Below are 27,721 nucleotides of genomic sequence, written 5' to 3'. Positions count from 1 at the left end.
ACAGGAGTCATCATTACTCACAGCTCTGCAGACTGGAAAAGCAGGAACGCCTGCTTTTCCAGTCTGATGCAGTTAATTTGTTGGGGCAAAACCCCATCTATATTCCATCAGTTGTATTGGAAAGTTGTACATTTTCTACATGGCCTTTTAGTTTCCTGATTCGGAGTTCCTCGTGTCTTTTCTTTCTCTGCTCAAAAGGGAGAAGGCCAACGAGCTGTGGCAGGGGCTGATGGGGCTGGAGGCTGAGAAGTTTGACCTGAGTGAGAAACTGAAAAGACAGAAGTATGATGTAAGTACTCAATGTGCATATTGTTTCACGAAACGACAAAACTAATTGAAACCTTTTTCTCCAAACTGGCACCTGTGGACAAATGTACTAACACTTATGTTCAATCCGATATAATGAAGTTATGAACAATCTTCCAGGTCTGTGCTTACAAAATACAGGCACATTTAGGATGTAATAATTATCAGTATTAACAGTACCAAGTATATGTTTTTATAAACTATTTGTGTCTGTTAATGTAGTTGGATAGTGCTTCAGATGGTCATTTTAATTTAAAATGCCTGTATTACATGTTGCTGTACATCAGTTTGATACAGCTATATCAAACAGTTTTTATTGTATTTATATGGATTAAGATTATGAGCTGAAATGATTGTGAGTGATGAACCACAGTGCACATTCATGTTGTACAGCCTGTGGCCTCGAGAAGGGCACAGATTATTCAAGCTGAAATGTGAATTGCATTAGACTTGTCACTGTGAGGCTGTCCTGAGAGTGCCTGTCTAAAATGACTGTGGCTTGACTTCCAGATAAATCTTCTCATCACCCGAATCGCCGAATGCGGGAAGTTGTGAGTAATCGTTAGGGGGCCGTTAGCCTCTTTGGTTGTTGTGTAGTTTTGCTTGTCGGTCCATTATCGTGTCAGAATGCAGGCATGCACAGTGGGGACAAAGCCTGCCGACCAATCAGAGACTGATTCTCAACCACAAGGTGAAAGTGGTGGATTTTTTTCTACAGTCTATGGGTGTCCTGATGACCAAGCCTTCAGAAGCTGGCCTGTGGTAGCATGAAACCACTGATTCAAGGGCAGTATGCTTTATAAGAATCATGCATGTTATTGCTATAGCCAAGTGGAGACTATAAGCTGTGATGTCCGGATGTTTTCCAGGTACAATAAGGTGACCAGATTTTTCGGAGCAAGAGTGACAGACACATTCTGAAATGTGACAGGAATGATACAATCCTTAAGTAATTAACATGTACTGTACACCATCTGGAGAGAAGGAAATCCAGGGACATTCACAGGGACAGTGCCAGCCGAGGACAAAGCACCAAATCCGCAAACTGTCCCGTAGGGGGAGTAGGAGTGGATCCGAATCCGAATATGGTATTCGCTATTCGGAAAAAGCACAAATAGTGGATTTTTACGGATATTTATTTCCATACAATATTTAATTTACAAATATTTATTTTTGGTAAGGAGAAAAAATAAAGAAAATGAAAAACATGACAAATAACAGCACACAGTACAGGACTTGTAGTGTAGCAAGGTTACATCACTGTCTCTGTGTCTCTCTTCTCCCGGCTCTGCTGTCTGTCTGTGTCATGGATGTGTAAATAGCTGCAGGTCTGTGGGTCTGTTTGCCTGTGTGGTGGAGTGGTCAGTGCAGGTCTGTTTGTCTGTGTGGTGGAGTGGTCAGTGCAGGTCTGTGGGTCTGTTTGTCTGTGTGGTGGAGTGGTCAGTGTAGGTCTGTGGGTCTGTTTGTCTGTGTGGTGGAGTGGTCAGTGTAGGTCTGTGGGTCTGTTTGTCTGTGTGGTGGAGTGGTCAGTGTAGGTCTGTGGGTCTGTTTGTCTGTGTGGTGGAGTGGTCAGTGTAGGTCTGTGGGTCTGTTTGTCTGTGTGGTGGAGTGGTCAGTGTAGGTCTGTTTGTCTGTCTGTCTGTGTGTGGTGGAGTGGTCAGTGTAGGTCTGTGGGTCTGTTTGTCTGTGTGGTGGAGTGGTCAGTGTAGGTCTGTGGGTCTGTTTGTCTGTGTGGTGGAGTGGTCAGTGTAGGTCTGTGGGTCTGTTTGTCTGTGTGGTGGAGTGGTCAGTGTAGGTCTGTGGGTCTGTTTGTCTGTGTGGTGGAGTGGTCAGTGTTCAAGATTCAAGATTCAAGATTTTTATTGTCACTCCATGGTACAAGTATCACGTGTGAAATTCTTGTGCTGTGGACTCCGTTTACAACATAGTACAAATATAACAGGGCATATGAGTGCAAAAACAACAAGAGACACAACAAGCAATAAGGCAGTATAGTGATAAGACAAGTCAGAGACAGTGGGATATTCACTGCACATAGGTGCACATGTCATGTGCATACTTTAGACGTGCTTAAACATTTTAAATTCAGCGTATTTGACATACAGGTGCAAATAGCATATTCCTTATTAAACATACAATTAAACATTAGACATACGTAATGGTAGCAGCTACAGTACGGTACAGTACGGCTACTACACTATTTGTGTATGTTAAGGAGTCTCGTGGCCTGCGGGGAGAAACTGTTCCTCAAGCGATTTGTGCGTGCTTTTGGAACCCTGTATCTTCTCCCTGAGGGTAACAGGGAGAACAGGCTGTTGTGGGGATGGTTTGTGTCTTTGATGATCTTCAGGGACCTCCTGAGGCACCGCTGTTTATACAGTTCATGCAGTTCTGGCAACTCACATCCTGTTACGTGCTGGGCCGCGCGTCTCACTCTCCGTAGCGCCCTGCGGTCCATGGTGGTACAGTTCCCGTACCAGGTGGTGAAGCAGCCAGTCAGCAGGTTTTCAATGGTGCCTCTGTAGAAGTCCGTGAGGATTTCTGGCCTTAGCCCAAATTTCTTCAGGCGCCTGAGTCCGTGTATTCGCTGTTGGGCCTTTTTGACAACAGTGGCGGTGTGGCCGGCCCAAGTCAGGTCCTGGTGGATGTTGACTCCCAGGTACTTGAAGCTGTCCACCCTTTCCACCACTGTGCCGTTGATGGTGATTGGGGGGGGTGTGCCCCCCCCCCCCCCCCCCTCCTGTAGTCTACAATGATCTCCTTGGTCTTGGAGACGTTCAGAGAGAGGTGGTTGTCCTGGCACCATTGTTCCAGGGCCCCCACCTCCTCTCTGTAGGCCGTCTCGTCGCCCCCCCCGAGATCAGCCCCACGACTGCTGTGTCGTCTGCAAACTTCACGATGGTGTAGGTCTGTGGGTCTGTTTGTCTGTGTGTGGTGGAGTGGTCAGTGTAGGTCTGTGGGTCTGTTTGTCTGTGTGGTGGAGTGGTCAGTGTAGGTCTGTGGGTCTGTTTGTCTGTGTGGTGGAGTGGTCAGTGTAGGTCTGTGGGTCTGTTTGTCTGTGTGGTGGAGTGGTCAGTGTAGGTCTGTGGGTCTGTTTGTCTGTGTGGTGGAGTGGTCAGTGTAGGTCTGTGGGTCTGTTTGTCTGTGTGGTGGAGTGGTCAGTGTAGGTCTGTGGGTCTGTTTGTCTGTGTGGTGGAGTGGTCAGTGTAGGTCTGTGGGTCTGTTTGTCTGTGTGGTGGAGTGGTCAGTGTAGGTCTGTGGGTCTGTTTGTCTGTCTGTCTGTGTGTGGTGGAGTGGTCAGTGTAGGTCTGTGGGTCTGTTTGTCTGTGTGGTGGAGTGGTCAGTGTAGGTCTGTGGGTCTGTTTGTCTGTGTGGTGGAGTGGTCAGTGTAGGTCTGTGGGTCTGTTTGTCTGTGTGGTGGAGTGGTCAGTGCAGGTCCGTGGGTCTGTTTGTCTGTGTGGTGGAGTGGTCAGTGTAGGTCTGTGGGTCTGTTTGTCTGTGTGGTGGAGTGGTCAGTGCAGGTCCGTGGGTCTGTTTGTCTGTGTGGTGGAGTGGTCAGTGTAGGTCTGTTTGTCTGTGTGGTGCAGTGGTCAGTGTAGGTCTGTTTGTCTGTGTGGTGGAGTGGTCAGTGTAGGTCTGTGGGTCTGTTTGTCTGTGTGGTGGAGTGGTCAGTGCAGGTCTGTTTGTCTGTGTGGTGGAGTGGTCAGTGCAGGTCTGTGGGTCTGTTTGTCTGTGTGGTGGAGTGGTCAGTGCAGTTGTCTGTGGTCTGGAAGACTGAGGTTCAAGACCTGCTGTGGAACCCTTTGCAGAATAGTTTATTGAAGAACACTTTAACACTTTAATATCCTACATTAGAAGTGTAATTTAAAGAAATACTTTATACGTAACTTTCATCTATAAAGAGAAACTCAGAGCATCCCGGTGGCTCAGCCTAAGGCTCCATGTGGATCAGTGTCACAGGTTCGAGTACGGCCTGTTCCATTTACTGCACCGTCCTGTTTCTTTACTGCTCAACCTTTTTTGGGCCAGCGCCCCCCTAGTGATCATTATCCAGGTACCTTACCAGCCCCCATCAATTCCCGTGAGAGCAGCACTACAGAAGGCTGATAAAAACACTGAGAAAAATAAAAGTTAACAAAAACCTTTTTCCAGTGGCCCTCTTCCAGCAGTGAAAGCATGTGGCTTAATGGATAAGGTGTCTAACTTCTGGTCAGAAGACTGAGGGTTTGAGTCCCTTTGTGGTTCAATCCCTGACCGGGGACAAGTGTTCTTGTTAAAATGCAGTGTCTAACCTGACTGGTAAACAGCAATATACTGTGTATACTGCCTCCTATAGGCTGCTCCAAAGAAATACACAGCAGGTACATACTCAACAGGCAGTTATATACACATAGATACTACAGTACTGTGTGATATGTTATTGACATGGTATGTGGAGAGGAATACTTAATGTATAAGAAGCTTACAGAGTGCTCTTGTGGAATGTATAATGCAATATAATTTATTATACTATAATGCGATGACACACTTTCTACATTATTTAAAACATCAACTTCATGTGTTGGTATACTTTCATCTGGGCTGGCCTTTTTCATAACCTCCTCCTTACAGCTCTCTGGAATGTCAGAGAGACACAGCCCACCCAGGCGCCATCGTGCAACTGTGAACCATCGGTTCATACTACATCACAGTTGCTCGAGTGACATCTCTGATGACATCACAACTGCCTGAGTGAGTGACATCACTGATGACATCACAATTGCTCAAGTGACATCACTGATGACCAAATCGTGACTGACCCTGAGCCCACAAACAGACATACACCGCCCACTTAGCCAATTGTTATGACACTATACGTAAATATAAAATTGATTGATTGATTCAACAGCGAATTAGAAACAAATCCAAATCTGAATACAGTATTCGGAAAAGCACAAGTGGGTTTTTACTAATATTTATTTTGTACAAATATTTAAAAAAAAAAATGTTTTCTCTGCGGTCTGTTTATGTCATGAATGTGTAGCTGCAGGTCTGTTTGTGTGGTGGAGTGGTCAGAGGAGTTGTCTGTAGTTCAAGACCTGCTGTGGGAACCCTTCTTTACAGAATAGTTTATTGAAGAACACTTTTAACACTTTAATGGATTTCAGGAAATATCGCTGTCTCTGCAGGACGTCAGTTTGAGTACTGTCACTGTCATGTTTTTCAACTTTTCTGCTTGATCCTCAGGTCTCGTCAGGCTCTGGCTATATAGGGACAGTGAATGCTCATGATGCAATGCAAAGGGAGAACAGTTCAGTCAGTTCTGAGATTCCGCAGCATTCACTTTAGGATTGAGTTGAGTCAAGCGGCTTCCAGCAGGCAGTGGCAGCCTTGTATCTGCAGGTGAAATTCTTTGGACCACTTCAACCAGCTTCTGTCCTGCCCTGCTGAGCTCACCTTTAGGACCCCGAGGTCCGCTCTTTGGCTCCGCTGGTGTCCGTCAGTTGTTCCTGTGCTTAGCCAGTCCACCATGTTATGTGTCCCCCACAGATCAATCAGCTCCTGGCTCGCATTCAAGACCACCAGAGGTAAGTAGCCTAGCCTAGTTGGGGTTTCTTGTCAGTGCTGAGAGTAGGCGCCGGTGATCTAGTGTGAAGATGTTTTGGAGGGGAAAATGACTTCTGGTCGCTTTCTCCCTCATTTAAAGAGCCTCAGGAAATCTGGAGTCACATAATAATTCACCTCTCTCTAATGCCAAACACGCCTGCCAAACCTGGAAAGAGCCAAGTCTAATCTTTTAATCAGAATTGGATATTTGATCATGCTTGAGCAGCCATCACTGCCCCAGTCCATATTCAGCTGCTATCTTTAGTCAGCCAGCCACTCTGCTGAGAAAGAATACAAAGAGCATCCATAATGTCCAAGGTGGCACAGTATCTTTTGTACCCCAAGGCCTTTTTAAAGCCACCTTGTCCTACTTCATAAGAAAGACAAGAAAAGTGGGAGCATGTGACCCAGCCTTTCCTGAATCGCCTGGATTTTAAATAAACTTGGATTCACACGGCACAAAAATATGATTTCTAACTGTGTGGCACAGATCTCATCTTCCTATGGATATATATATTCTATATATTAGACGACCATGGAAAATGTCATTTCAGTGCAACAGAGGATTGAAAATCATTTCCCCCCCTACATTTCTGTGTAAATGCAGCCATTTTAGGGCATGCAGTTTGATATTTGATCACAATTTGATCAACCTGCACTGGTCTCCTTACCCAGATTAATCTTCTCCATCTTTTTACTTTTTTTTTTTTTTACCGTTTTAATGTATGAAGCCCATTTATCTGTTACTCTGCATCCCTCTTTACATCGTCATCCCTCCATCCATCCATCCATCCTTGTAGATCCTAATAGTCTGGGAAGATTGTGGTCCTGATCAACAGCCATATTTGAACTTTGAACTTGGTGAAATAGGGAAGCAGTGTGGTGAAGTGGTTAGAAGTGACCATCCAATAAGCAAAAAGCCAGAGGTTTGATCTCCTCAACAGCCTCTTGAAACGTTATTTCTCTGACCTACGTAAGTAAAAGTTCAGTCAAAAGTTTAAGGCAAAAAGCAAGACAAGATGTCCTGGTTGAATCAGCTGGTAAGTGTTTAACGCTCTACCTTTCTAGCCAAACGTGTGGGACATTAAACTGTAGGTGTATCAGATCTTATGGGCAAAGATGCAGAGAACAGAATATCAAAAGGTAAGAGACTGCTGCTGATAGGACACGATCGCCATTTACCAACCATTGACCACCTGCCTTGTGTGCTTTTCCCTCATAATAACAGCATGCTCGTGATGTTCTTCCTCTTCTCTCCTTGCACGTCACTCTTCCTTACCGTCATTGTGAATTAACACTGTCTAAAGAGCACTACAGAGCACATCATATGCATTGGCAACATGTTGCACTTAAAGGGAAATTGGCCCTTTTTGCCTGATCATATATCACACACACACACAAACAGACATATGCATGTACTGAACATAAATATACATACTATGATCGTTACAAACAGGCTGAGCAGCCAAATGAAACGGTGGAGTGACTTGATCAGGAGGAATTGTAGCCTGTCAGTCTATAAACAGAAATGTTTCTGTCGTTTTGGTTCAATGTAGCATGACTTGACCACACATGTACATACTTATGCTATGCACTGTAAGTAGCATAGTGTACACACACACACACACACACACACACACACACTTATAGTATTTCTGTGCGACTCCACAGTGCCAAAGGCAGAGGCAAGGCCAAGGGCAGGGTGAGATAGAGCGGGACGTCAGCAGGGATCCAACAAGAAGACGTGTGAAGATGAGCAGCAGCATTGGTGTTGATGGAATGAATGAACGCACATTCAGACAGCGGAGCAGTGCTGCAACAGCGAGCTGTACATGAAAACAATAAAGACATTGTTGCTTTGAGGCTACTGTGTTTTTCACTTCATGATTGTGTGAGGTTTGTGTGCGCTGTGCAGTTTAGCAGATCGTTCCACTCGTTTCTGGTTGCAGTATAATGGCTTAAAACATGAATCCAAATCAATGAATTGGCAATAAAACACCTCTATTTATTCATTATTTTGGGAACCATACACAGAGAAGCACAGTGCACCGTCAATTCCACATATAAGCTTCGATATGTAAACATAATGAAATGACCAACCTGCAGCAAGCTGCGAGGGCACTAATAACATTAACCACACACTTAAATAACATCATAAATAAAGGTTCCAAGTGTAAAAGTGGGTTTTCTATACAGTACAGTGTGGTGACAACAGTGCAAAGTCAAGTGACAGATATGTACACAGGTTAGACTAACCTGTGTTAAGTCAGTGTTAAGTCCTCTAACGGCGAGACAGCAGCAACCTATGCATGTTCATTTGGTGAACCAAACCCTGCTGTAGTTTCACACTATGACTGGCCTTTTGAGCTTCATGCTTTCTTACACATGACAGCTATGCTTAAATGAAAAGGTTACAGTTAAAGGGACGAACATTCAGTTTATATAACTCACATTTTCAGAATGCTTTGTGGAGCCTAAACGGCATCAAAACTCTCATTTCCACTTCGCACAAAGGTCCATTTTCATATTGGTTATCCACAGCTCGTTAAAGATGAAAAGTGCTTCGCCTTTAGCTGCACTCCAGTTCCCCCCGAGGAGCTCCGTGTGGCAGCTACAATTTCTAAAGCCTTAACCTTAAATATGAGCTAACTGCGGCAGTGCGCTTTCATATAGACAACACCAAGCATATTTGCTGTAGTATTTAAATGGACGCACAAATTCATTTTCCCTCAGGTAGCTGTGGAACAATAATATATCTAAACTGGAGCAGGAACAATAACGGTGCATTTTCATGTTGACAAAGACTTATTCAAGTTCAGACATGATGAGTCGAGTGCATGTTGGAGCGAGACACACAGATGGAGCAAGTCCTTTAGGCATACGATGACAAGATAACAGATCAACAGATCAGAGTTCTCCTTGTTGAGATTTCACCACAGATGTGTTTCTCTGATCTCAGCAATCACCTGGCTGGCTTTCTGCAATGCCTGCGGACAAGATAGAAAGCCACATTGAGCCGTCTGACTGAAGAACTACAAATCATCGGGCCGAGGTAGACAAGTGGGGGTGTGTTAACTTACCTGCAGCATGTCTGCAGACTCCTGGCGTCGCTGGGCCATGTCCTCCGACTCGGTCAGCAGCTCGTTGAGGAGGCCGGACTTATACAGCTGGCCAACCAGCTCACTCTGGAGGCTGTCCTTCACGTGGTTGACCAGGAAGTGCATCACGGCCTTTGGCACACTGCAGAGGACAGAGGGAGGGGAATGCAGTGCACAGATGGTCTAAAAACAAGGTGTCTGGATGGCCTAGTCATTAGCTTGTCTCCCAAACGGAGGGGCGTGGGTTTGATATGACCTGCCAAATGATCCTTGAGCTATTCAACTCCTATATAACCTGGTTAACCCTGCTGCACCACAACAGGCCAAACAAAGAAAAATCATTTCCCCGTTGAAATGAAAGTTGATCAAATCAAGTCAAACCACAACAACACCGACTCACAGAGTTTGAAAAAAAGAAGAAGAGCGGTCAAGGGACTGATGACTGAAAAGCGAGCAGTACATGCAGACAATAAAAAGATTCCAGGATTTCAGCCAAGGTCTTTTCTCAGTTGATGATTGTAAAGGATGTTTGTTTTGTGTGTGTGGTTGTGAGTTTAGTTTCAAGAGGACAGAGTGAACGGTTAGAAGGTTTTGTATGTGTGTGGTTGTGAGTTTAGTTTCAAGAGGACAGAGTGAACGGTTAGAAGGTTTTGTATGTGTGTGGTTGTGAGTTGAGTTTCAAGAGGACAGAGTGAATGGTTAAAAGGAGCTACCTGTCCTGGATGTTCTTGCGGACAATGAGGAAGTAGGACTTGATGAGACGCTCGATGACCTCACAGTCACGCTGCTCGCGTGACGACAGCTTTCTGGCGACGGGCACGGGCTGGAGGAAGGGGGGGCGGGTTTAAATTACTGGACAAATGAACACCGACAGATTAACCTCTTTACAATCTGACCTATGTCTGAAGCTTAATGCATCCATTGGCAATCATGTCATGCTAGCTTGTGGGGAAAGGGGGTAACTAATGCTCTGACTTTAGGCTAAGTTTTGGTGAAGGAAAAACGCATGACCATTTTCAAAGGGATCTTCATAAAAAAGACATCTTCATTATAAAAAATAACTGTACTGTTTTAAAGTCTTTTGAGTCCTTCATCACACAATCTTTGAATGAGAACAAATTCTTTGTTTTTATTATTAAACAAACAACCTTTAATATACCGTATATATATATATATATATATATATATATATATATATATATATATATATATATATATATATATATATATATATATATATATGTGTGTGTGTGTGTGTGTGAAATTTTGCACCAAATCTGTCTTAACAAATGGTAGCAACCCAAAAATGGCTGCGACAAATTATGAAACATACTGTAACTGAGCAGGGGAAGAGATAAATTTCAATATTTAAATAAATACACGCCTAATGTTTGTTACAGTGTTTATTACAGATTTATGAATAGAAAACCTGACAGTGCTAAGCTGCATCTCAAATGATTCTTCAGGTTCCCAGCTTTCAGATGGTGTGTAGCACTTCTATGTGGCATATACTGTTGACCTGCTACTTCACCCTAAAGATCCTCAAAGAGACAGAAATGGGTGTCTGTCTGGTAGGGAGGCTTTGAACTGTAAGAGGTTCAGAAACGGGCTGTGACATTTAGTTACCACATCCAGTAGGTTGACAGCTCCTCTAAGGGGGCTTCCGGGTCCCGAGCCTGGGGCCTCCTCTCCCCTCTTCATCATCCCCCTCCAGTTCCCCGTGCCATCCTGCTCCCCCTGGGGCCCTGCTGCTGGAGCCTGAGGAGGCACAAAACATAACCATACAGTAACCACAGAGAGACGATCCCCCAAAACACCAGCCAGAGCCACTGGCTGACATGGTTAGAAAGGTTTGCACTGTTTGTAAATCAGCACGACTCACAGGGAAGGGTTACTTAGCTCATTTACCATAGTTAGCTTTAGGGTATCTGAAGCATTAGTGCAACTAGAAGTCAACAACAAGAGGTTAGAGAGAAACACAGGCTAAAGAATGATAGACCAAATTAAGTTCAATGGCTTTGTGTTGAATCAGGTGGACACCTCAATTCCTCTCAGAAAAAAGGAAGTGAGCTCAACTAATTAATGCACCAGCAGACAAAAGAGAAACCGTGACAGGAGAGGCAGCAACTGAAGAGTAACCATTCCTTCTCCCGACTTGCACTTGTAGCCCAGAGAGGCTTCGATAGATGGAGCACTTTGGTAGAATTTCCAATATCCAATAATTCCTATCATCTAGATGAGTACATAAGATGGGGCAGCCTAAGCGTTAAAGGGCTGGAAGAGGAGATTGAGCTGAGAGGGAAGACATTATCTGTGAGACAGGTGGGCCAGCTTTGGGGGAAACAGACTCTGCAGAGAACACAAGAGCTGTTAATGCAAGTCGACACAGGCTGAGTGAGTTAGAGCAAAACAAGGGCACAGCATCAGCAGACCATGATCAAAGAGCATGCCAGCAGCACCCCATGCCTATCCATCCACCCAGCACTCCATGCCCCAACACCCGCCAGCCAGCCGCGTACGTGCCCACCTTGGCACCGTCCATGTCTGCTCCAGACGCTGGGGGCTCGCCAGAAACGACAGTTGGGCCAGCCGGACCTTTGCCAGCAGACTAGCAGGAATAGGAGAGCAGGAATGCAGAGGAAAAAAGGAAGGAGTGAGAAGAAGTGTAGAAGGATGCAGGAAAGGAAGGAAGGACTGAGAAGAAGTGTAAAAGGATGCAGGAAAGGAGGTTGGCAGTGGAAAGCTATTTGAGTGGAAGAGGGGAGACATTTGAGAGGGAGAGAGGAGATCTGGGCTAAAATTCCTCCATGGAAACTATCCGAGGCATTTGGGAACACAGAAGAACCCTCATCCTGTAGTGCTATGAGCCATTAACAGTGCCGAAGACCCATTATAAAGTGGAGATCTGTGGACATGATCTGTGGACAATGCAGACTGCTACCAAATATGAGGACAGGGACAATGGTTGTTTGTTATACTATGGCTGTTGCTTTTACCTTGTCTCTGGGTACTGCAGTGGGCAGCTCTCTCATCCTGTTCCTCCTCGACTCCTACAAAGACACATAGGACTTAGGAAAATAATAGGAATAATAATAATAACTGTGTACATACATCTGCTGATGCCTCTGGACACGTCATCAGTAATGTTCCTGGGATCAACGGGTGTTTCGGGTCTTTCAACATTATACACCCTCCTCCAGGTGACCCAGCCGAGGGGAAACCCCGGCTCGTGTCCAGATGGCTAGCTAGCTACCATGACTCCAAGGTTCGCCTCTCTGCCGCTTCGGTGGTACTGCGGATGGCTCTCCTCTTTCTCTCTCCATCAATCCCTAAACTACTGAAGGCTCTGGCCAAAGAGCGGGCTGCGAAGCCTCTGCAGCCCACTTCCACTGGGAGGCACCTCTCCCTCCATCCAGCTTGCTGACAGTCGCTGACCAGTCCTGCATACTTGGAGAGCTTCCTCTCAAAGGCAAAAAATAATAATATAATAATAATAATAATAATAATAGGAAAATAATTCACAGAAATTACGGTAATTAAATTATACAAGTTGGCCTGGGTGTCAGGAAATTTTTCAAATCATTACCCATTCTGATACATGGTCTAAAACAGTGGTACTCAACCTTGCCATACTCAGGAGCCACATTGACACACATTTTTTTTGTGCAAGAGCCGCGATCCACAAAAAGTCCCTTTCCTCCCTTTTTTTTGGTAAGATTTTTATTTATTTATTTTAAGTAGGACTTAAAAGAGCCACAACTACCCATAAAGGAGCCGCATGTGTGGTTGCCTCAGGTTGAGTATCACTGGTCTGAAACAATACTTTTTAAAACTCTAATGTATGCACCTTTCATCATGTAATATACCACCTGCTTTTCTTTTTTAAATAAAATCAGACCATACTTAAAGGGACACTTCACCGAAAAAGAATGCTAATTTATTTTGCACATGATCTCACACATACCTGAAAACTGTAAACAGTTTTGCAGCCATTCGTTTAGTTTGACAGTTATTGAGAGTTGATTTGAGTCAAGTTGATGCCAGTGATGTCATCGCAAGACTTGCAGTTAATAGAACCCAATGATTTAGTGCCTTCAAGTTCCGATGACATCACTGGCATCAACTAACTCAAGTCGACTCTCTAGAATGCCTGCAAAACGGTTTACAGTTTTCGGACATATGTGAGATCTTGTGCAAAATAAATTCTTCTTATATTGAGTTCTCAATATAAGAATCCAACAACCTAGTGCTTTTCAACATCTTTTCAATACTATTTCATGCCTTAAAAAAGCATAATGATACCAAAAAAATCAGTACAGTATTATTTAACAGATATTGCATTTTGTTTCCAAGGCCTAAAAACAATGTCAGGTTTCTATCAGGTCATGTATTCTTGCAAAACATGTACTTTGGGATGTTTTGCTGCGAGTACAGACCTCTATATTGTTGTTCATGACCCCGCAGGCATCTGCAAAGTCTGGATGCTTGGTGTTGATGTAGGCCAGCTCGATTGCCACCAGGTTATGCACCTATGAGGAGAAAATATGACAGCTTCAGTCACCCACCCAATGTTCTGACTCAGCTGCTCTTTGCAAGACTAGAACTTAAAAGATGATAAGAAGGTTAAGGTTACTAAAAAAAGGAGGAGGAGGAGGTTAAAGTGACAGCACCATCTCGTTGGTGACGGGCAGCCTCTTCCTCAGGAGGGAGGTGACCACTTCCACAATGGCCTCGTGCAGCTTAGGGAACCTCTGCAGCTCCTGCAGAAAAACAACACAAATATACATAAATCTCCGGGTGTGAGAGAAAATGACTAGCAAACACATTATAGGTTGAATATTTGTGCTTAAGTAGGAGACAGCAGAGGTGATCAGAGCACCTGTGTGCTGTAGTTGCTGCAGTGCTGGATAATCCTCTGCATCTCCTCATGGACCAGCTCCACGCAGCGCAGGCTGGGCTCCTCCAGGCGCTTCACCTGCTTCTTCACCAGCAGCTCGAAGGAAACCTCGGGCACAAACAGGGACGGACGCGGGCCCTGGTGAAGGGAGGGGGGGCGCAGTTTAGGCATTTAGCTTACATTTAGCTCTCATCCACGGCAACTCACATTAGTCATTCAGAAAGGTTCACTCATTCACTCACTCACTATTCTCCATGTAGTGTTTATCGTATTGTGAACTATACTATATTATAGACACGACCTCACTCTTCTTCTTCTTTGGTTAACACGACCGCATTGCATTGTGGTATACATGGGAGAAAATGTAGGGCACCTTAGCTGTTCACTAGAAATTGCAGTGCATTGTGGGTATTTTATAGTCGACTATAGTGAATCAAATCAAAACAGTTGAGAATTCGGACACTAGTTAAAAATGGCGAACACACTATATAGTATATACAGTGTGTGGAGCACACCCAAAAAGGTTTAAGAGGTGCAGACTAACGAGAACTCAAAGTAACAAAGAAAGAAAGTCGAACTAAAAAATTCTCCTCTGCTGTGTTTAATAGCACACCAACATGTTGATGGGCAGAATACGCCTTCGTCAGGGTATATAGTGATATATACCCTGACGAAGGCATGTTCTGCCCAAACATGTTAACACACAACACAGCAGAGGATCATTTATGAGTGTGTGATTTTATTTCTTTATGAATACACTATATAGTCCACTATTTCTGTACGAGGGAACGGTTTCAAACCCCTTGAGTGGGCAAATAAGGGACCGGTATGTTGCTGACACGATGCGGGACGGGGGGGGGGGCAAGATGGGGAGGGGAGGAGAGAAACAGGTATGTGTGACAGACTAGACTAGTTCTGACTGAAAGACTCATATGTTCACCTAATTTTGCAACAGCTCACTCTCCAACATTCTCTAATCTTGCAACAAGACAAGAAACCTGAGTGTCACTAATGATGTCACATTCATGAGCTGATGTAACACACTCACAGTGGCGTTCCTGATGGCTGTCAGAATATCTATGGTGTTAAGTCCTCCCAGAGGATCCACAGACTCCAGCGTTCTGCCAAACGTTTCATGGAAGATATAACAAATTCTGGCTCCGCCGCACCTGAAAGACAGCCGGGGGGGAAGGGGGGAGGGGGGTTGGATTAGCTTGGATGTGAACACCTCACAGCACGCTTTTCTGTCAGGTTGTCCTTCGCAAGGAGCTGTGCGTGCTTTAACTTACAAGTTGTATCATATGAAATGATGAAACCAATGCAGTCGTTCTGCTCATTTTCATTCCACTGGATCAACAGCACCACCATGTGGCCGAGCACAGGAACTGTAACTCACAGCTCTGCCGTCTCGATGTATTTGGCGGTGCCCTCTATGGTGTTGCAGTACTCTGCGGCGAACTTGGTGATGAGCTGGAGCAAGGTGGCGCTCTGGTCTTCTACGGGTTCGCCGTAGCTGCTGAGCAGGGACTGGTACTGAGCTGCCAGCACGTTGATCCGTGTCTTCAGATCAGGGAGACAGTCTCTGATGTGATGCATCAGTAACCTGACATTATGACAACAAGGGGCAGAGAGGGGAGTTTTTCCCGACAAATATGTCAAATTATATTCCAAGCTGTACTTCTTAGATTAGCTAATGAAAATTTTAAAGTGAAAGACAATAGCAGCTTCTTCGACAGCTGATATTATCATATGAATGCCGGTGTCGCTTCTGACATTTGACGTATTGACACTGATTTGTATGTTCAATGGAATATTTATATAAGATGGCAGCATCTCTTTCAAACCTCTGAGTTCATATTTTGACATGGGCCCGTCCGTCTTGCAGCACTTTTATCTGGTACATCCTTGCATCATGTCAGTCTTGTGAATTGTCCCGGCAATTCTAATTTCTTACTCTCCCTTTGTTTCAAATCAAAGGCTGTGGATATCCTGCAGCAGTGTTTTCAGGGATGCAAACTTATGGAGAGTGAAAAAGGTGACAGATACCAGGGCAGACAGAAGAAAACCACTCAAAATGATTCACTTCAGTGCCCTATTTTTGGGGATCAAAAAGGTGACTGTCACCTAAAAGTGACTAGGTGGGATTCCTAGGTTTTCTCAGGTACTGCTTAGAGCATGAATAATTCACCTTACCGTACAATGATGAAAGCATTGTGCACACCACTGAAAGACTCCAGACCTGTCCCGTTCATTTTATCTTTGCTTTAGTCGCAACAATAATACATTGAAGCAAACAACATGTTTCGCCTCCCGGCTTTGTCAAATGTACACATCAACAGTCAAAGTCATATCTGAAATCACATTTACCTGTTCAGGGTCCTGGCCAAGTATTTGGTTCCATTTCTATTGGCAAGAGATGGATATTTCTTCTGCAGGAAACCATGTTCGTCACGAATGGCGTCAGCCACAGCCTTTTTATTGTTGATGTCCAACTGACTCCTGAAAGTACAAATTCAATAATACAAATTACAATTTCAGTCGAGACTCATCTCTATTTGGAGTAACTGAGGCAAGTGTGAGGCGGTGTGATGCAGACCTGTTGACGACTCCGATGAGGCCCAGTTTGACAGGAATGACTCGGCCCATGAGAACGTCCATAGCGTCAGTGCCAGCATCCATCAGGTCCAGCTTGGTCACCACGGCCAGTGTCCTCCGGCCTGGTGAAGCACATCCACACATGGGTCAATGTTTGAGCAGGAGAAAATGAGTAACGTTAACCATCTTCTTAACATTTATTGCAACAAAGGCAGAATGAATGTCAGTGTTTTTGTCACTATAAATGGTGAAAAGACAACCAAACCAAAAACCCAGGTGTAAACTATCTTTATACTATCCTAAAGACTGTGTGTGTGTGTGTGTGTGTGTGTGTGTGTGTGTGTGTGTGTGTGTGTGTGTGTGTGTGTGTGTGTGTGTATGTCTCTGGTCTCCTCAATATTTGAGGAAATAGAATTATGTGTTCATACTGTCGAGAATGATTGCAACATAGATGCACAAATCCGATCATCAAAATGGTCATGTGTGCGGTACATGGACAGCCAAAGACACAGAGGCTTGTGGGATTTCTCAGCTCCTCCTGCATCTATTTCCATCTTTCTTTCTATTTCTAAGAAGCAAACTAGAGTAAGCGTCTACCATCAGGGTCGACCTCACGGGCCACCTTGAGGGCCTCTGAGGTGGCCATGTCTGTGTTGGCAGCAGTGACTGCCAGGATGATGCAGTTGGGGTTGGAGATGTGCTTCAGGATTAGATCTCGGATCTGAACTTCGATATCCTTTGGCTGATCGCCCACGGGCACCTGAAGGGAACAATGGCAAAAAAAAAAAGCACAATATACTGTATGTTAGTTTGATAGACTAAAGCAGGGAATTTCTCTTTGTAACACACCTTCAACTACACTGGGAGGAAATCAGTGAAATAAGATGCTTGGTTGGAATTAATTAGAAGTGCATTAGATTGAGCTGCTAATTACCTTCTTCCCACACATATCAAATACAAAGAAGGAATTTGACCAGAGTGCGAAATTAACACCAGTAACCATTTCTCCATCAACCACTTTGGCAGGTATTGTAACCAGATATCATCTGGAGGTTCTATTCTATTACAAAAAAGAAATTGGCTGGTAAAACAGTGAAAGCAGCTGGTGAATTTTGAAATATACTTGTCATCACTGTGGCCTGAGGGCAACTAAAAATAGATGTTTTATGTGTGTGTATGGGGGTGGGGGGGGGGGTTAACGAATCTAAAAAAAAGTTGTGGTTTGTATATGACAAATTAGTACAGGAGTATGTGATGATCAAAGTCTTGCCTTGGAAAGCAGTTTGTTACCTTGGTGATTCCTGGCAGATCCACCAGTGTGAGGTTGACGACATGAGGAGAGAAGATCTTCAGGTGGATGGGTTCATCACTGATCCCCTGCAGAGTGACAATGACACAAATGAACACTAATGAGAAGAGAGGTCTATATTAGTTTAAATCATTTGGAAGGAGATGTTGCAAATTGCAACATTTAAAAGGCAAACCAACAAGCCACATAAAATGTCATTAATGCACAAATATGTAATTTAACATACTAGTGATGGCTTGAAAATGTTCCATTTTGATCATACCAATGTGTATGTTACATATTATGTAACGTGTGTTTTAAATGTGTTCCACACAAAGGATTAATACCAGAAATACACATCTTATTTATGGTAAGAAAATAAGACTGAAATGCACCAGTCTAAGTATAACCAATAGAGGGCCGCGGATCTGGAATGGGCTTGATGAGAGCCTGAAAACATCTCCATCCATCTCTGAATGGAAAAATGAAAGAACAACTGCTTAATTTGTATGTATAACTTATACATATCCATTGATCTGGGATTGTTTTGTTTGTTTTGTTGTCTGTTGACTGTCCTGTTGTGTTATTGTTATTGTTGTTGTGTTATACTGTATGCAGTAACTTGTATTTAAGTTTTGTTCTAAGTCTTCCTGCACAGGCTCCCACTATAAGCTTTAAGTAGCTTCTTGGGAGACCTGGCACTCCACACAATTGTGTTTTTGATGTTGATCCACATGTCGACTGTTTGTGTGTGTGGGGGGCGAAATAAAAAATCTGAATCTGAATTTAAAACAGCACAGCACTGGGTGAGCTTATCCAGGGTTCCCACACTCACTTCATCAAACTGGATGATTTTTCAGTGATTTTCAAGGTCTTGTTTGGTGAAATTCAAGACTCAAAATTGCCATGTTTTGGGGTAAGACATGACACTGGTCAAAACTAGACATCCTAAAAGCCACATTTTTACTTGCTCTTGTCAAGTAAATCCTGATGAAATCATTCATTCATTTTAAAACTGCTGCTCTATCAACACAGATCTCCATCACAGATAAATGTTGGTCCTTGGGTGGAGAGAGGTCCAGAGGCATATTGATGAATTTGGTGCAATAAAAATAAATAAATACTACTACTACTACTACTACTAATAATATTAATAATAATAATAAATCAACAATCAAGTACTTTCAAAGTTATTAATTCATTCTGAAACATTTTTATGGCCTCAAGACCAGAAACTTTAAAGAAAACACAACAGTACATCTGGTTTAGAAAAGATACACACCAACACCTCCCTCCTAATGTCTCACCTTATTATTCCCCGAGATACACACCAACACCTCCCTCCTAATGTCTCACCTTATTATTCCCCGAGATACACACCAACACCTCCCTCCTAATGTCTCACCTTATTATTCCCCGATATTCTCTCCGTTTCATTTTCAATTTCTTGCCTGATTTCATCAAAATCTGTGTAGATCTGCAAAAATCAAAATGATCAACATCAATAAAACCATCACAAAATCATCAACAAGCAAAGCACCATGAGTATGTAATGTAAAATAATTTTGTATGAATGATACACACCGCATTTTTGGTGTGTAGAAACTTGCCCCACTCTTCACCTTCTCTGCCTGTGGAATGCAATAAAAAAATGTATGGGTCACAATTTCAGCTCAGCATTCTCAAAGTAGACTCCTCACACAAACATAATAGCGCAACTATTAGCTACATGGGAATGGCTAACTTGAGGCCTAAAGGGAGGATTGATGCCAGATGAGAACTAGCCTGGTGACTAAGTGATGGATGTAGCTTTGAGAAAGGAGCAGAACTAGAAACCTAATAATCAAGGTTATGAAAATGTGAAGACACATGTACAATGCACCTTTGCGAAGCACAGTGCTTTTTCACTCTCTGGCGTCTGCAACTGAGGAGAGAGTGAGTGACAGTTATTGTTATGTGCCTGTCTGCAGTAACACAGTCTTACAGTCTCCAAGGACAGAGACAGAACACAACTTCAAAACCCATGCGTGTTGATTTTGTTTGGGATTAGTTTAGTGGATAGCAAAAGTGTTGGTGTATTTTCTCCATGTGTATGAATACTGAAAGGTCTGTGTGTTAGCTCTTTGCGGGCCACTGTATGTAATAATAACTTGCCGGTGGACAACATACAACCAATAGCAGAAAAGTCCAAACACTATTGACTTATTGATGGAGTCCTTGGTCTGAAAACAGCAGTGTGTCCTTTCTCATACCACTGTCGTCGCTCTTCCTGACATCCCCAGGGTCGACGTGGACCAGTTGCAGTATGAGAGGTCGCCTGGTTACGATGCCAGTCCCACGGGGCAGCAGGTCCCTGCCAACCAGGCTCTCCAGCACTGAGCTCTTCCCGCTGCTCTGCAGACACAACATGCAGGAAGCCAGGTGAATGATGGGTTAATCGACATGAGGTAGCTGAGGAATAAACGCAAGCAGTACAACTACTGTCTTGTTATAGCTGATTAAATTAAACACATTGGATCCAGCACAGCTTGCTCAAGGCCGGATTAACCATAGGGCAACCGGGGCAGGTGCCCCGGGGCCCTCGGGGTGAAGGGGCCCTCCAATTTTCTTTTTTTTTTTTTTTGTCGGGCTCATGTTGGGCTCCACAGAACTATGACACAAATCTAAGACCAATCAGGACAAAATAAAATGTGTTTCCAAGAAGATTAAGTCTGATGATTTAGTCTCATTGGATGCCTGTGGGCAAGTGGTGACCAGGGGCGCGGGAAGTGGGGGTGCTTGTGGTGCTGCGGCACCCTCTGCTGTTTTGTATTGGAAATGTAATGTCAATTATTTTTTCATCATTGTAAAGCCACAGCACAGTGAAGAGGATATTAATGTGAAGATTAGCCTCTTCCTTTTGCTCTCAGAGTGCATCAGATTCATGCATTTTACTTTAAAATGTACAAAATTTCTTTGTCCAGGGGGGGCACAGCCCCCCCTACAAACCCCCCAGTCAGACTAATACCTTTATCCTGCTGGTGCTACCTCTTTGCAAAGCCTAGAATCGCCTATGAGTGAGTGAGAAACTGAATCTCAGAAACGGAATAATAACATAACAGTATAATACTAATGTTAATTTAAAATGAGATATTCCTCTAAATATGGCGAAGAAAACATCCAAACATCCGGACGATGGGTAGGGGGGCCCCTGGGAGCTTCAGTGCCCCGGGGCCCCTGGGGGTGTTAATCTGGCTCTGAGCTTGCTGCACCTGCTCCTCGAGCACTGGCCTGCTTTTAATGGGCTAGTGTGTTGATGAGGGTCTAAAAATAGGACTGATTGAAGATCATGCACTGCCAGGGCTAGCCTTGCAAAGGAGGTCCAGTTGTATACATGACGAGCTCTCCAGTTATAAACTGCACACTGGACTTCGAGCACAGCGGCAGTACATCATGATGGCATCATAGACATCATAGCGCTGGCAAGGCATCTTTCTCATCAGCTTTAGCTCAGCTGATGGTGGTGTGTGTGACTAGCTAGCCTATAACTTGCACACTAGTTTTTTTTTCGTATCTTCGTGCATGCACACAGCTAGCTAACAGCTACCTAACGTTAGCATGCCTTGACAGCTCCTGATCACAAAATAAGCAGAATCAGAGGGTTACCTGGGTCCCCACCACTGCTATCTGCGGCAGCTGTATAATATCCGCTCCAACTGTATTAAACACATCTTGGAGCTTGTTTATAACGGGGATAAGAGCCTCCATGTTCGGGATGAAGCAGCAGCACCCTTTCGATGAATGAAATTAATGTGAAGACGCTGGTGATGGAGCCAAAGTCATTCAATGTCCCATCGACACCATTGCAATGGCTAGCGCATGCGTCGTAGCAACTAGCAAGATGGTCGTGACGTCACAGATGCGGAAGTAGTAAAGCTTAAAGTTACGCCCACTGAGTGGCAGAAGAAGAAGCAAGAAAACGCATCTAAAATGGGAAAGAGCTGTTGTGCGATTGAATGTACAAATAGATTCAACAAGAAATCTGGGCTATCTTTTTACAGGCTGCCGAAAGCCAAAGAAAAGAGAAGCAAATGGATCGCTGCAACTCGCAGAGACAACTGGAATCCAAACACCGAAACGTGGATTTGCGGTTGCCATTTTGTATCAGGTATGTTGGATTTTTGGGTAAAATACCTTAAGGCGTGTTGTATGAGGGTAGTCAGTCATACACCATAAACGTTTAAACAATAATTGATGTAACTGAAACTAAGGGGAAATAACTAGTTAGACAACACAAACTACATTAAACAAACAGAACAAAAGGTGTATTGGTGAGCAGACTGAATGGTCTGAAGGTCTTCTGATTGGGTGCACCCAGAGCCGTGTGCATCCAATCAGCCTAACAACGCCAACACCAGATCCAGCAAGTCAGGGCCAGGAGAGCGAGGGTCGTCACACTTTTAGTTTTATTACAGAAAGTGTATGAAACCCATGACTAAAATAGTCAAACATTCTGTCGTTGTTACTTGTGGTTGGAATTTTAGTGAAAAAGTATTACTCTTTTTGCTGGGAACCCCCTGGGGGTCCCTGGACCACTGAGACCCACTGGCCTAGGCTACCTTTGTAACCCTGCTTTGTGGAATTACCCCCCCCCCCCCAGGTAGACAAGTGAAATATTGTACGTACTGTAATGATGAAACAATGTAACTATATTTCCTGTGCAGAGATGTAAATAAATTAATATTACATTACTAGTAAAACATTTTGTTTGTTTCAGGAAAAAAGAGTGATAATCCCCTACATCCTGACTACGTGCCAAGTTTATTCAGTTTTACCTCCACTACTGATCGAACTCAGGCTGTCGATAACCTGAACAGATATCTACAATTTCAAGAAGTTTCTGCGAAAAGACTTGCTGCCACAGCTCTTCTGAGCGTGAGTCTGCATCCTGCATCAGAAGCAGCGGTACAGACTGCCGACACCCAGGGGAGAATCACCGCAGTGCACAGCGTGTCTTCAGCTGTTAAGACAGAGATACAGACTGCCGGCACCCAGGAGGAAAGCACCACTGTGCACATGGTGTCTTCAGCTGTTAAGACAGAGGTACAGACTGTTGAAGTCCAAGACACTGAGGTCCAGACCGAGGAGACACACAATGACATTGCCTCATTACATGAACAGATTAACTCTTTAAACACTGAATGTCAATCACTAAGGGATAAAGTTCACAAATTAGAACATGAGTTGAAACATCGTACTCTTGACGCTTCTCAATTTGATGACAGCAAGATCAAATATTTCACAGGACTACCCGATTTGCAGACTTTCATGTTATTGTTCAGTTATGTGTCATCAGTTCTTCCTGCTACAACTAATCAGTCCCTCAAGCCTACTCAGGAACTTCTTCTTACACTGATGAAGCTGCGCCTCAATCTGTCAGAGGATTTTTTAGGCTACCTCTTCGGGATTCATCAGTCAACAGTATCAAGAATCTTTCGCCGTTGGCGAAAGATTCTTGATACTGAGATATTGCCTCCCCTTGTGAAAGATCGCCTCCCCTTGTGGGGCGGCAGTAGCTCAGGAGGTAGAGCTGCTGTCTGGGAATCGGAAGGTTCTCGGCTCGAGGCTTGCTCCTCCGGGGCTGCGTGTCAAAGTGTCCTGGAGCAAGACACTGAACCCCTAACTGCTCCCGACGAGCAGTTTGCACCTTACACGGCTGCAGACACCGTTGGTTTGTGAATGCAAACATTAAAGAGGTCGTCAGACTGGCAAAAAGTGCTACTGTATATAAATCCATGTATTTACCATTCAACCAAAGGTACTATAACGATCATGTATATCGATCTCATGTTTTCTACGTTTCTCATTAAATTGTGTTTTGTAAAAATGTATCTTAATTGTTTGATTGAAAATCTTTGTCACTTAAAAGGAAATCTCTTCATACCAGAATGAAATCCAGTAGAAAGCCGTAAAAGCTGGATCATCTTGTATCCCACTGGGTTCATTTCACATCTAATGAGGCAGTAGAACAGGAAGTTTTTGTTTTTTAAATAATTTTTTTTTTTTTAAATCAATGATAATCTAGTAACTCTTCTGAATGAATATGAGCCTCTTGAAAACAGGAATTTGGGCATTAATGTGGAATTCCTCACTGTGTGACTCAGCAACTTGAATGTTAAAATATGTCATAGTTAAGTATTGGTGCATAATGTCATTAATGAACATTTCCAATTGGTTTGTTGGGTGATAAATGAGTCTAGAGCCTACAAATAATAGATTATACACAGGAATGTAATGGAGTAATATTTTCTGCTTTCTTTACTCTGACAACAGTAAGCTGAATATCTTCATCTTGCCAAGATGCCTCTACGCCGATAAATTATTTCCATAACGGTTCCCATTTTTTGGTCGGGAGTACAACAAAACTAATTCGGGATTTTTCCATACCACAGTGACAGCGTCTACTTCACATCAAGACTTCTCGTGTGTGTGTGTGTGTGTGTGTGTGTGTGTGTGTGTGTGTGTGTGTGTTCCATTGTCTGTCTGATCCACACAAGGTGGCGGTAATGCACCAATAAACTGGATGCCAACCGCCGTAAAATAAGGAGGAAGAAGACACGCTTCTCGGCCACCGTCTTGTTTGCGCGCATGCGTACATTCACTGTTGATGTCAGCCAAAAAAACCTAAAAAGGTCTTTAGCCTAATAGATCGATTCCTCCACTGAATCTCAACCAGCTGTGTCAGAAAGTTAGTTTGCTGTTGTCAAACTTAGAACAGACTTTACTGTTCCACCATGCTGCAATTCCTGGTGAGTTTATCTATGTTATCGTACTACATGTCGACGTTTGTCAGTCGAGGCGGGGATTCGTCTCATATGCTAACGTTAAAGCCCCTTAACGTTAGTACGTTGGTTATGTTACCCCGCTAGCCGGGCGCTTCTCGCTCATACTGAGCATGGTACTTTGAGTTGAGTTACAGATGTTTTGTTCCACCTTAAATCACACTTAAGTTTTAGTGTTTCTCTTTCAGGCTGGCTTCACATTGGGAAATGTTGTGGGGATGTACCTCGCCCAAAACTACGATGTAAGTAGCGTTATAAGGGATTTTCATTTGGAAGAGTATCTGATTTATTGGTCCACTAATCAATCCCAGAGGGTGATGTCAACTGAGGCACACGTTTCATGTCAAGTCCATATCCATTAATGGCAAATCTCAAGTCTAAATGGGTCAAGTGTCTATGTTGTAGTGCTGTGCGTGCATTAGGTCCTGTGTAATAAATAATGCTGTGTCAGACTGAGTCCAATATAGTCAAGAGGTGAAGGTCTGAAGTACTGTCCTGACTTTAGAAACATTTTAATCAAAGCACAAGTCAAGTTTCAAGTCATCAGAACAGTTCAAATTCAATTGAGATCTCAAGTATTCTCTTCATGGATCAAGTCTCAAGCAATTAAATTGCGACTCGAGTCTCCATCTCTGATCAATCCGCATGTAATCAAATGATTGCCTTATTTGTGCTCCCTTCCCCTGGTTAAAGTTTGGGTTTTTGGACAGGTGCTGCTGTAATCTCTTTTGCCCAAATGGCCTACCTAGCTGCTTAGTCTGACTGTTTGACCTTTCCATATCAAGGTTCCCAACCTCTCCAAGAAAATAGAGGCTTTCAAGAAAGACGTGGAGGCCAAGAAAAAGCCCCCAGAGTAAACGGAGCGGGTCCATGGTGTCAGCAGGAATCAGAGGAACATACTACACAGACTGAGACACAGGGTTCCCACACCTTCTTCAACATCAATTCAATGACTTTCAAGGCCCAATTCCCCAAATTGAAGGACCCAACATGGCATAGTTTGAGACATGGTCCAAGGTTAATTACTGTTACAACACAGAATTTTTACGAGAACTAACAGAAGCTCACAAACAATTAAAGAGAGAAGCTTGAATGTGTTAACAATTCTCAACTGTGCGGTTAGTTCCAAATGCAAATGACAGAAATCTGCCGACTAACACCTGTTAGAGAAATGTTTTGTTTTCACTTGCTGAAGTGCATATCGAAATTTAACGGAGGTGGCCCCCCTAATTCTCTATGCAGGAAAAACCGTAAATTCAAGCACTTCGACCCATGTCTATTTTCAAAAACTTGTAATGCCTTGACTTTTATTTTTCAAGTTCACAAACTTTCAAAGGTTTTCAAGGACCTGTGGGAACCGTAGAGACACCACGTACACTGCAGAGAAACTATTTATTTTTATATGCTTAATTTCAGCTTAAAGACCCCCTAAAGTCATGTTTCAAGATGTGTATAAAATACTCAATTTTCAATCATTTGTGTCTGATGGTTTTTAGTACCACAAAAAGGTGAAATTATCTTGTTAAAATCCTTAAAATGACTTCCCCTCCTCCCTCATTTAAAAACCCAAAGCAACCAATCAGGGTTATCTAGAACAGGGGTTCCCAAACCTTTCCGATCAAGTACCACTACGTACCAAACCAAATTTCCCAGGGACCACTTCCACTGCATATACCACCAACCCGGAGCCTGGTGGTCCGCGGACTACAGTTTGGGAACCAATGATCTAACATAACTAGCCAATCACAGCATACAACACAGGCTTTCAACACATTCTCACTCGTGACAAAGTGACGACAAGGGTTCCTGACCAATCTGCAGTATACAGTATGACGAGTTGGGAGTGATAATATGTTGGGACTTTAACTGCTTGGCTCCAAGATTCGTGATGTCACGAATCTTGCTTGTTGAAAACAGCCTTTTCAGGGAGCTCTGAGGAACTTTCCACTTTCAGCAGATGATTGTGAAAACAGGCTTCTAGTGTCAAACTGCACAGACACCATTCTGCACAGTGAAGCTCAGACGTCCAACTGAAGGAACAAGAAGAAAAACATATTTTTGACTTTAGAGGGTCTTTAAAGTTGAGCTGAACCATTTTTGTTAAGTTAATAAACCTTTGCATCGGAGCTACAAGTGTCTTTCATAAGTTTGATCAAATGTTTATCACATTATCAGTCTCTGGGACAGTATATTATCTGCATTTTAGGCTTAATGTGTTCTCAATGTAGCCTCTTTTAAAGACAAATTGTGCAATAACTGGATTTAAATATTGCAGCCAACTTGTGATATCACAAGGCACTGTTGAGTGGCCTTTTATATGATGCACTGTGTTGTTTTTAGTTACTAAGCATTGATAATCTTCACTTTGGCTATCTACAATGCTCTTTAACCTGAATATTTTTTACAGCGTGCAATTGGTGTTCAACACCAACCAATGGACCCTTCTCACGGGGGCCATTTTGTGTCAAAGGCAGGGGAAACACAGGTGCAAGCAAAACACTAATGAGGGTTTCCAACTTCCATGATTGGAATTTGGAAACCCTCATTAGTGTTTTGCTTGCACCTGTGTTTATTCTGCCTTTTCGACACAAAATGGCCTCCGTGAGAAGGGTCTATTGCACGTGGTGGCGCAGTGGTAGCGCTGTTGCGTCACAGCAAGAAGGTCCTGGATTCAATTCCCGCCTGGGACGCTGTGGGCACTGAGGGTGTGTCCCTCCCCATCCCCATGTCCTCAGTGCCTACTGCCTAGGTGGGCTAGCTCGTCAAAAGGTCCTTTCTGTGTGGAGTTTGCATGTTCTCCCCGTGTTCCCCTGGGGTTTCCTCCAGAAAGGAACCCCCGTGCTAAAAACATGCAAAAAAATAATTGGTGTTCAATGTTGAGTTGTAGCAGATTTTGGGACTTGCCTTCACAAGCTCTCAAATTGCCAATAACGGTTCCAAACACTTTCATGATATTGGTCAGCTTTCAATAAAGTTGCTGAATATCTCTGGGTCATGAATTAAGTAAAATCCAACTGGCACAAACTGACTTTAAAATTTGTCCAAATTTGGGAATCGTACAGAAAAATTCCAGTCTTGAATTTTTCATTGCTTTAATAGTCTTCACGGCCTGTAGTCGTAATGTTTTTTG

The 27,721-nt window shown here is 43.6% G+C and overlaps 4 protein-coding genes across 8 annotated transcripts in view; 3 read left to right on the top strand and 1 right to left on the bottom strand.

The window, feature by feature from the left end:
- The window catches only part of tnnt2e (troponin T2e, cardiac), a gene marked incomplete at both ends in the record, with an annotated part of 11,700 nt that extends 4,097 nt beyond the window's left edge, over positions 1-7,603 (top strand). The window contains 3 exons of the mRNA XM_083656506.1: positions 199-289; positions 5,836-5,873; positions 7,564-7,603. Coding sequence (XP_083512632.1) covers positions 199-289; positions 5,836-5,873; positions 7,564-7,603 — 169 coding nt within the window. The remainder of the gene's footprint in view (positions 1-198; positions 290-5,835; positions 5,874-7,563) is intronic.
- Positions 7,604-7,948: 345 nt separating this feature from the next.
- Positions 7,949-21,517, bottom strand: LOC310794497 (dynamin-1-like protein; the record flags this gene model as incomplete). Of its 5 annotated transcripts, none has more annotated exons than XM_083656477.1 (19): positions 7,949-8,879; positions 8,973-9,132; positions 9,704-9,813; positions 10,617-10,748; positions 11,518-11,598; positions 11,987-12,040; positions 13,427-13,519; positions 13,661-13,750; positions 13,870-14,025; positions 14,936-15,056; positions 15,284-15,490; positions 16,255-16,386; positions 16,484-16,604; positions 17,080-17,242; positions 17,773-17,859; positions 19,176-19,247; positions 19,355-19,401; positions 20,023-20,164; positions 21,416-21,517. In XM_083656477.1, the coding sequence occupies 19 exons, from the start codon at positions 21,515-21,517 to the stop codon at positions 8,823-8,825; spliced, it is 2,127 nt and encodes a 708-aa protein (XP_083512603.1). In that variant the 3' UTR covers positions 7,949-8,822. The 5 variants fall into 5 exon arrangements, with proteins under 5 accessions (XP_083512603.1, XP_083512605.1, XP_083512604.1 ...); XM_083656479.1 differs by having other exon boundaries at positions 19,355-19,395; XM_083656478.1 differs by having other exon boundaries at positions 20,026-20,164.
- Positions 21,518-21,716: 199 nt separating this feature from the next.
- LOC310794351 (uncharacterized protein) lies at positions 21,717-23,609 on the top strand. The gene is made up of 2 exons (XM_083656342.1): positions 21,717-21,917; positions 22,527-23,609. The coding sequence occupies exons 1-2, from the start codon at positions 21,740-21,742 to the stop codon at positions 23,486-23,488; spliced, it is 1,140 nt and encodes a 379-aa protein (XP_083512468.1). The 5' UTR covers positions 21,717-21,739; the 3' UTR covers positions 23,489-23,609.
- An 802-nt stretch (positions 23,610-24,411) lies between these two features.
- stmp1 (short transmembrane mitochondrial protein 1) lies at positions 24,412-26,717 on the top strand. Its single transcript, XM_083657782.1, has 3 exons — positions 24,412-24,558; positions 24,780-24,833; positions 25,377-26,717. Exons 1-3 carry the CDS (start codon positions 24,544-24,546, stop codon positions 25,446-25,448), a joined length of 141 nt encoding a protein of 46 aa, XP_083513908.1. The 5' UTR covers positions 24,412-24,543; the 3' UTR covers positions 25,449-26,717.
- The last annotated feature ends 1,004 nt before the right edge of the window (positions 26,718-27,721 follow it).

This window comes from Poromitra crassiceps (assembly GCF_964638095.1).
Source record: "Poromitra crassiceps genome assembly, chromosome: 2".
NCBI classification, from domain to species: Eukaryota; Metazoa; Chordata; class Actinopteri; order Beryciformes; family Melamphaidae; genus Poromitra; species Poromitra crassiceps.
This window is presented reverse-complemented; position numbering and strand designations above follow the sequence as displayed.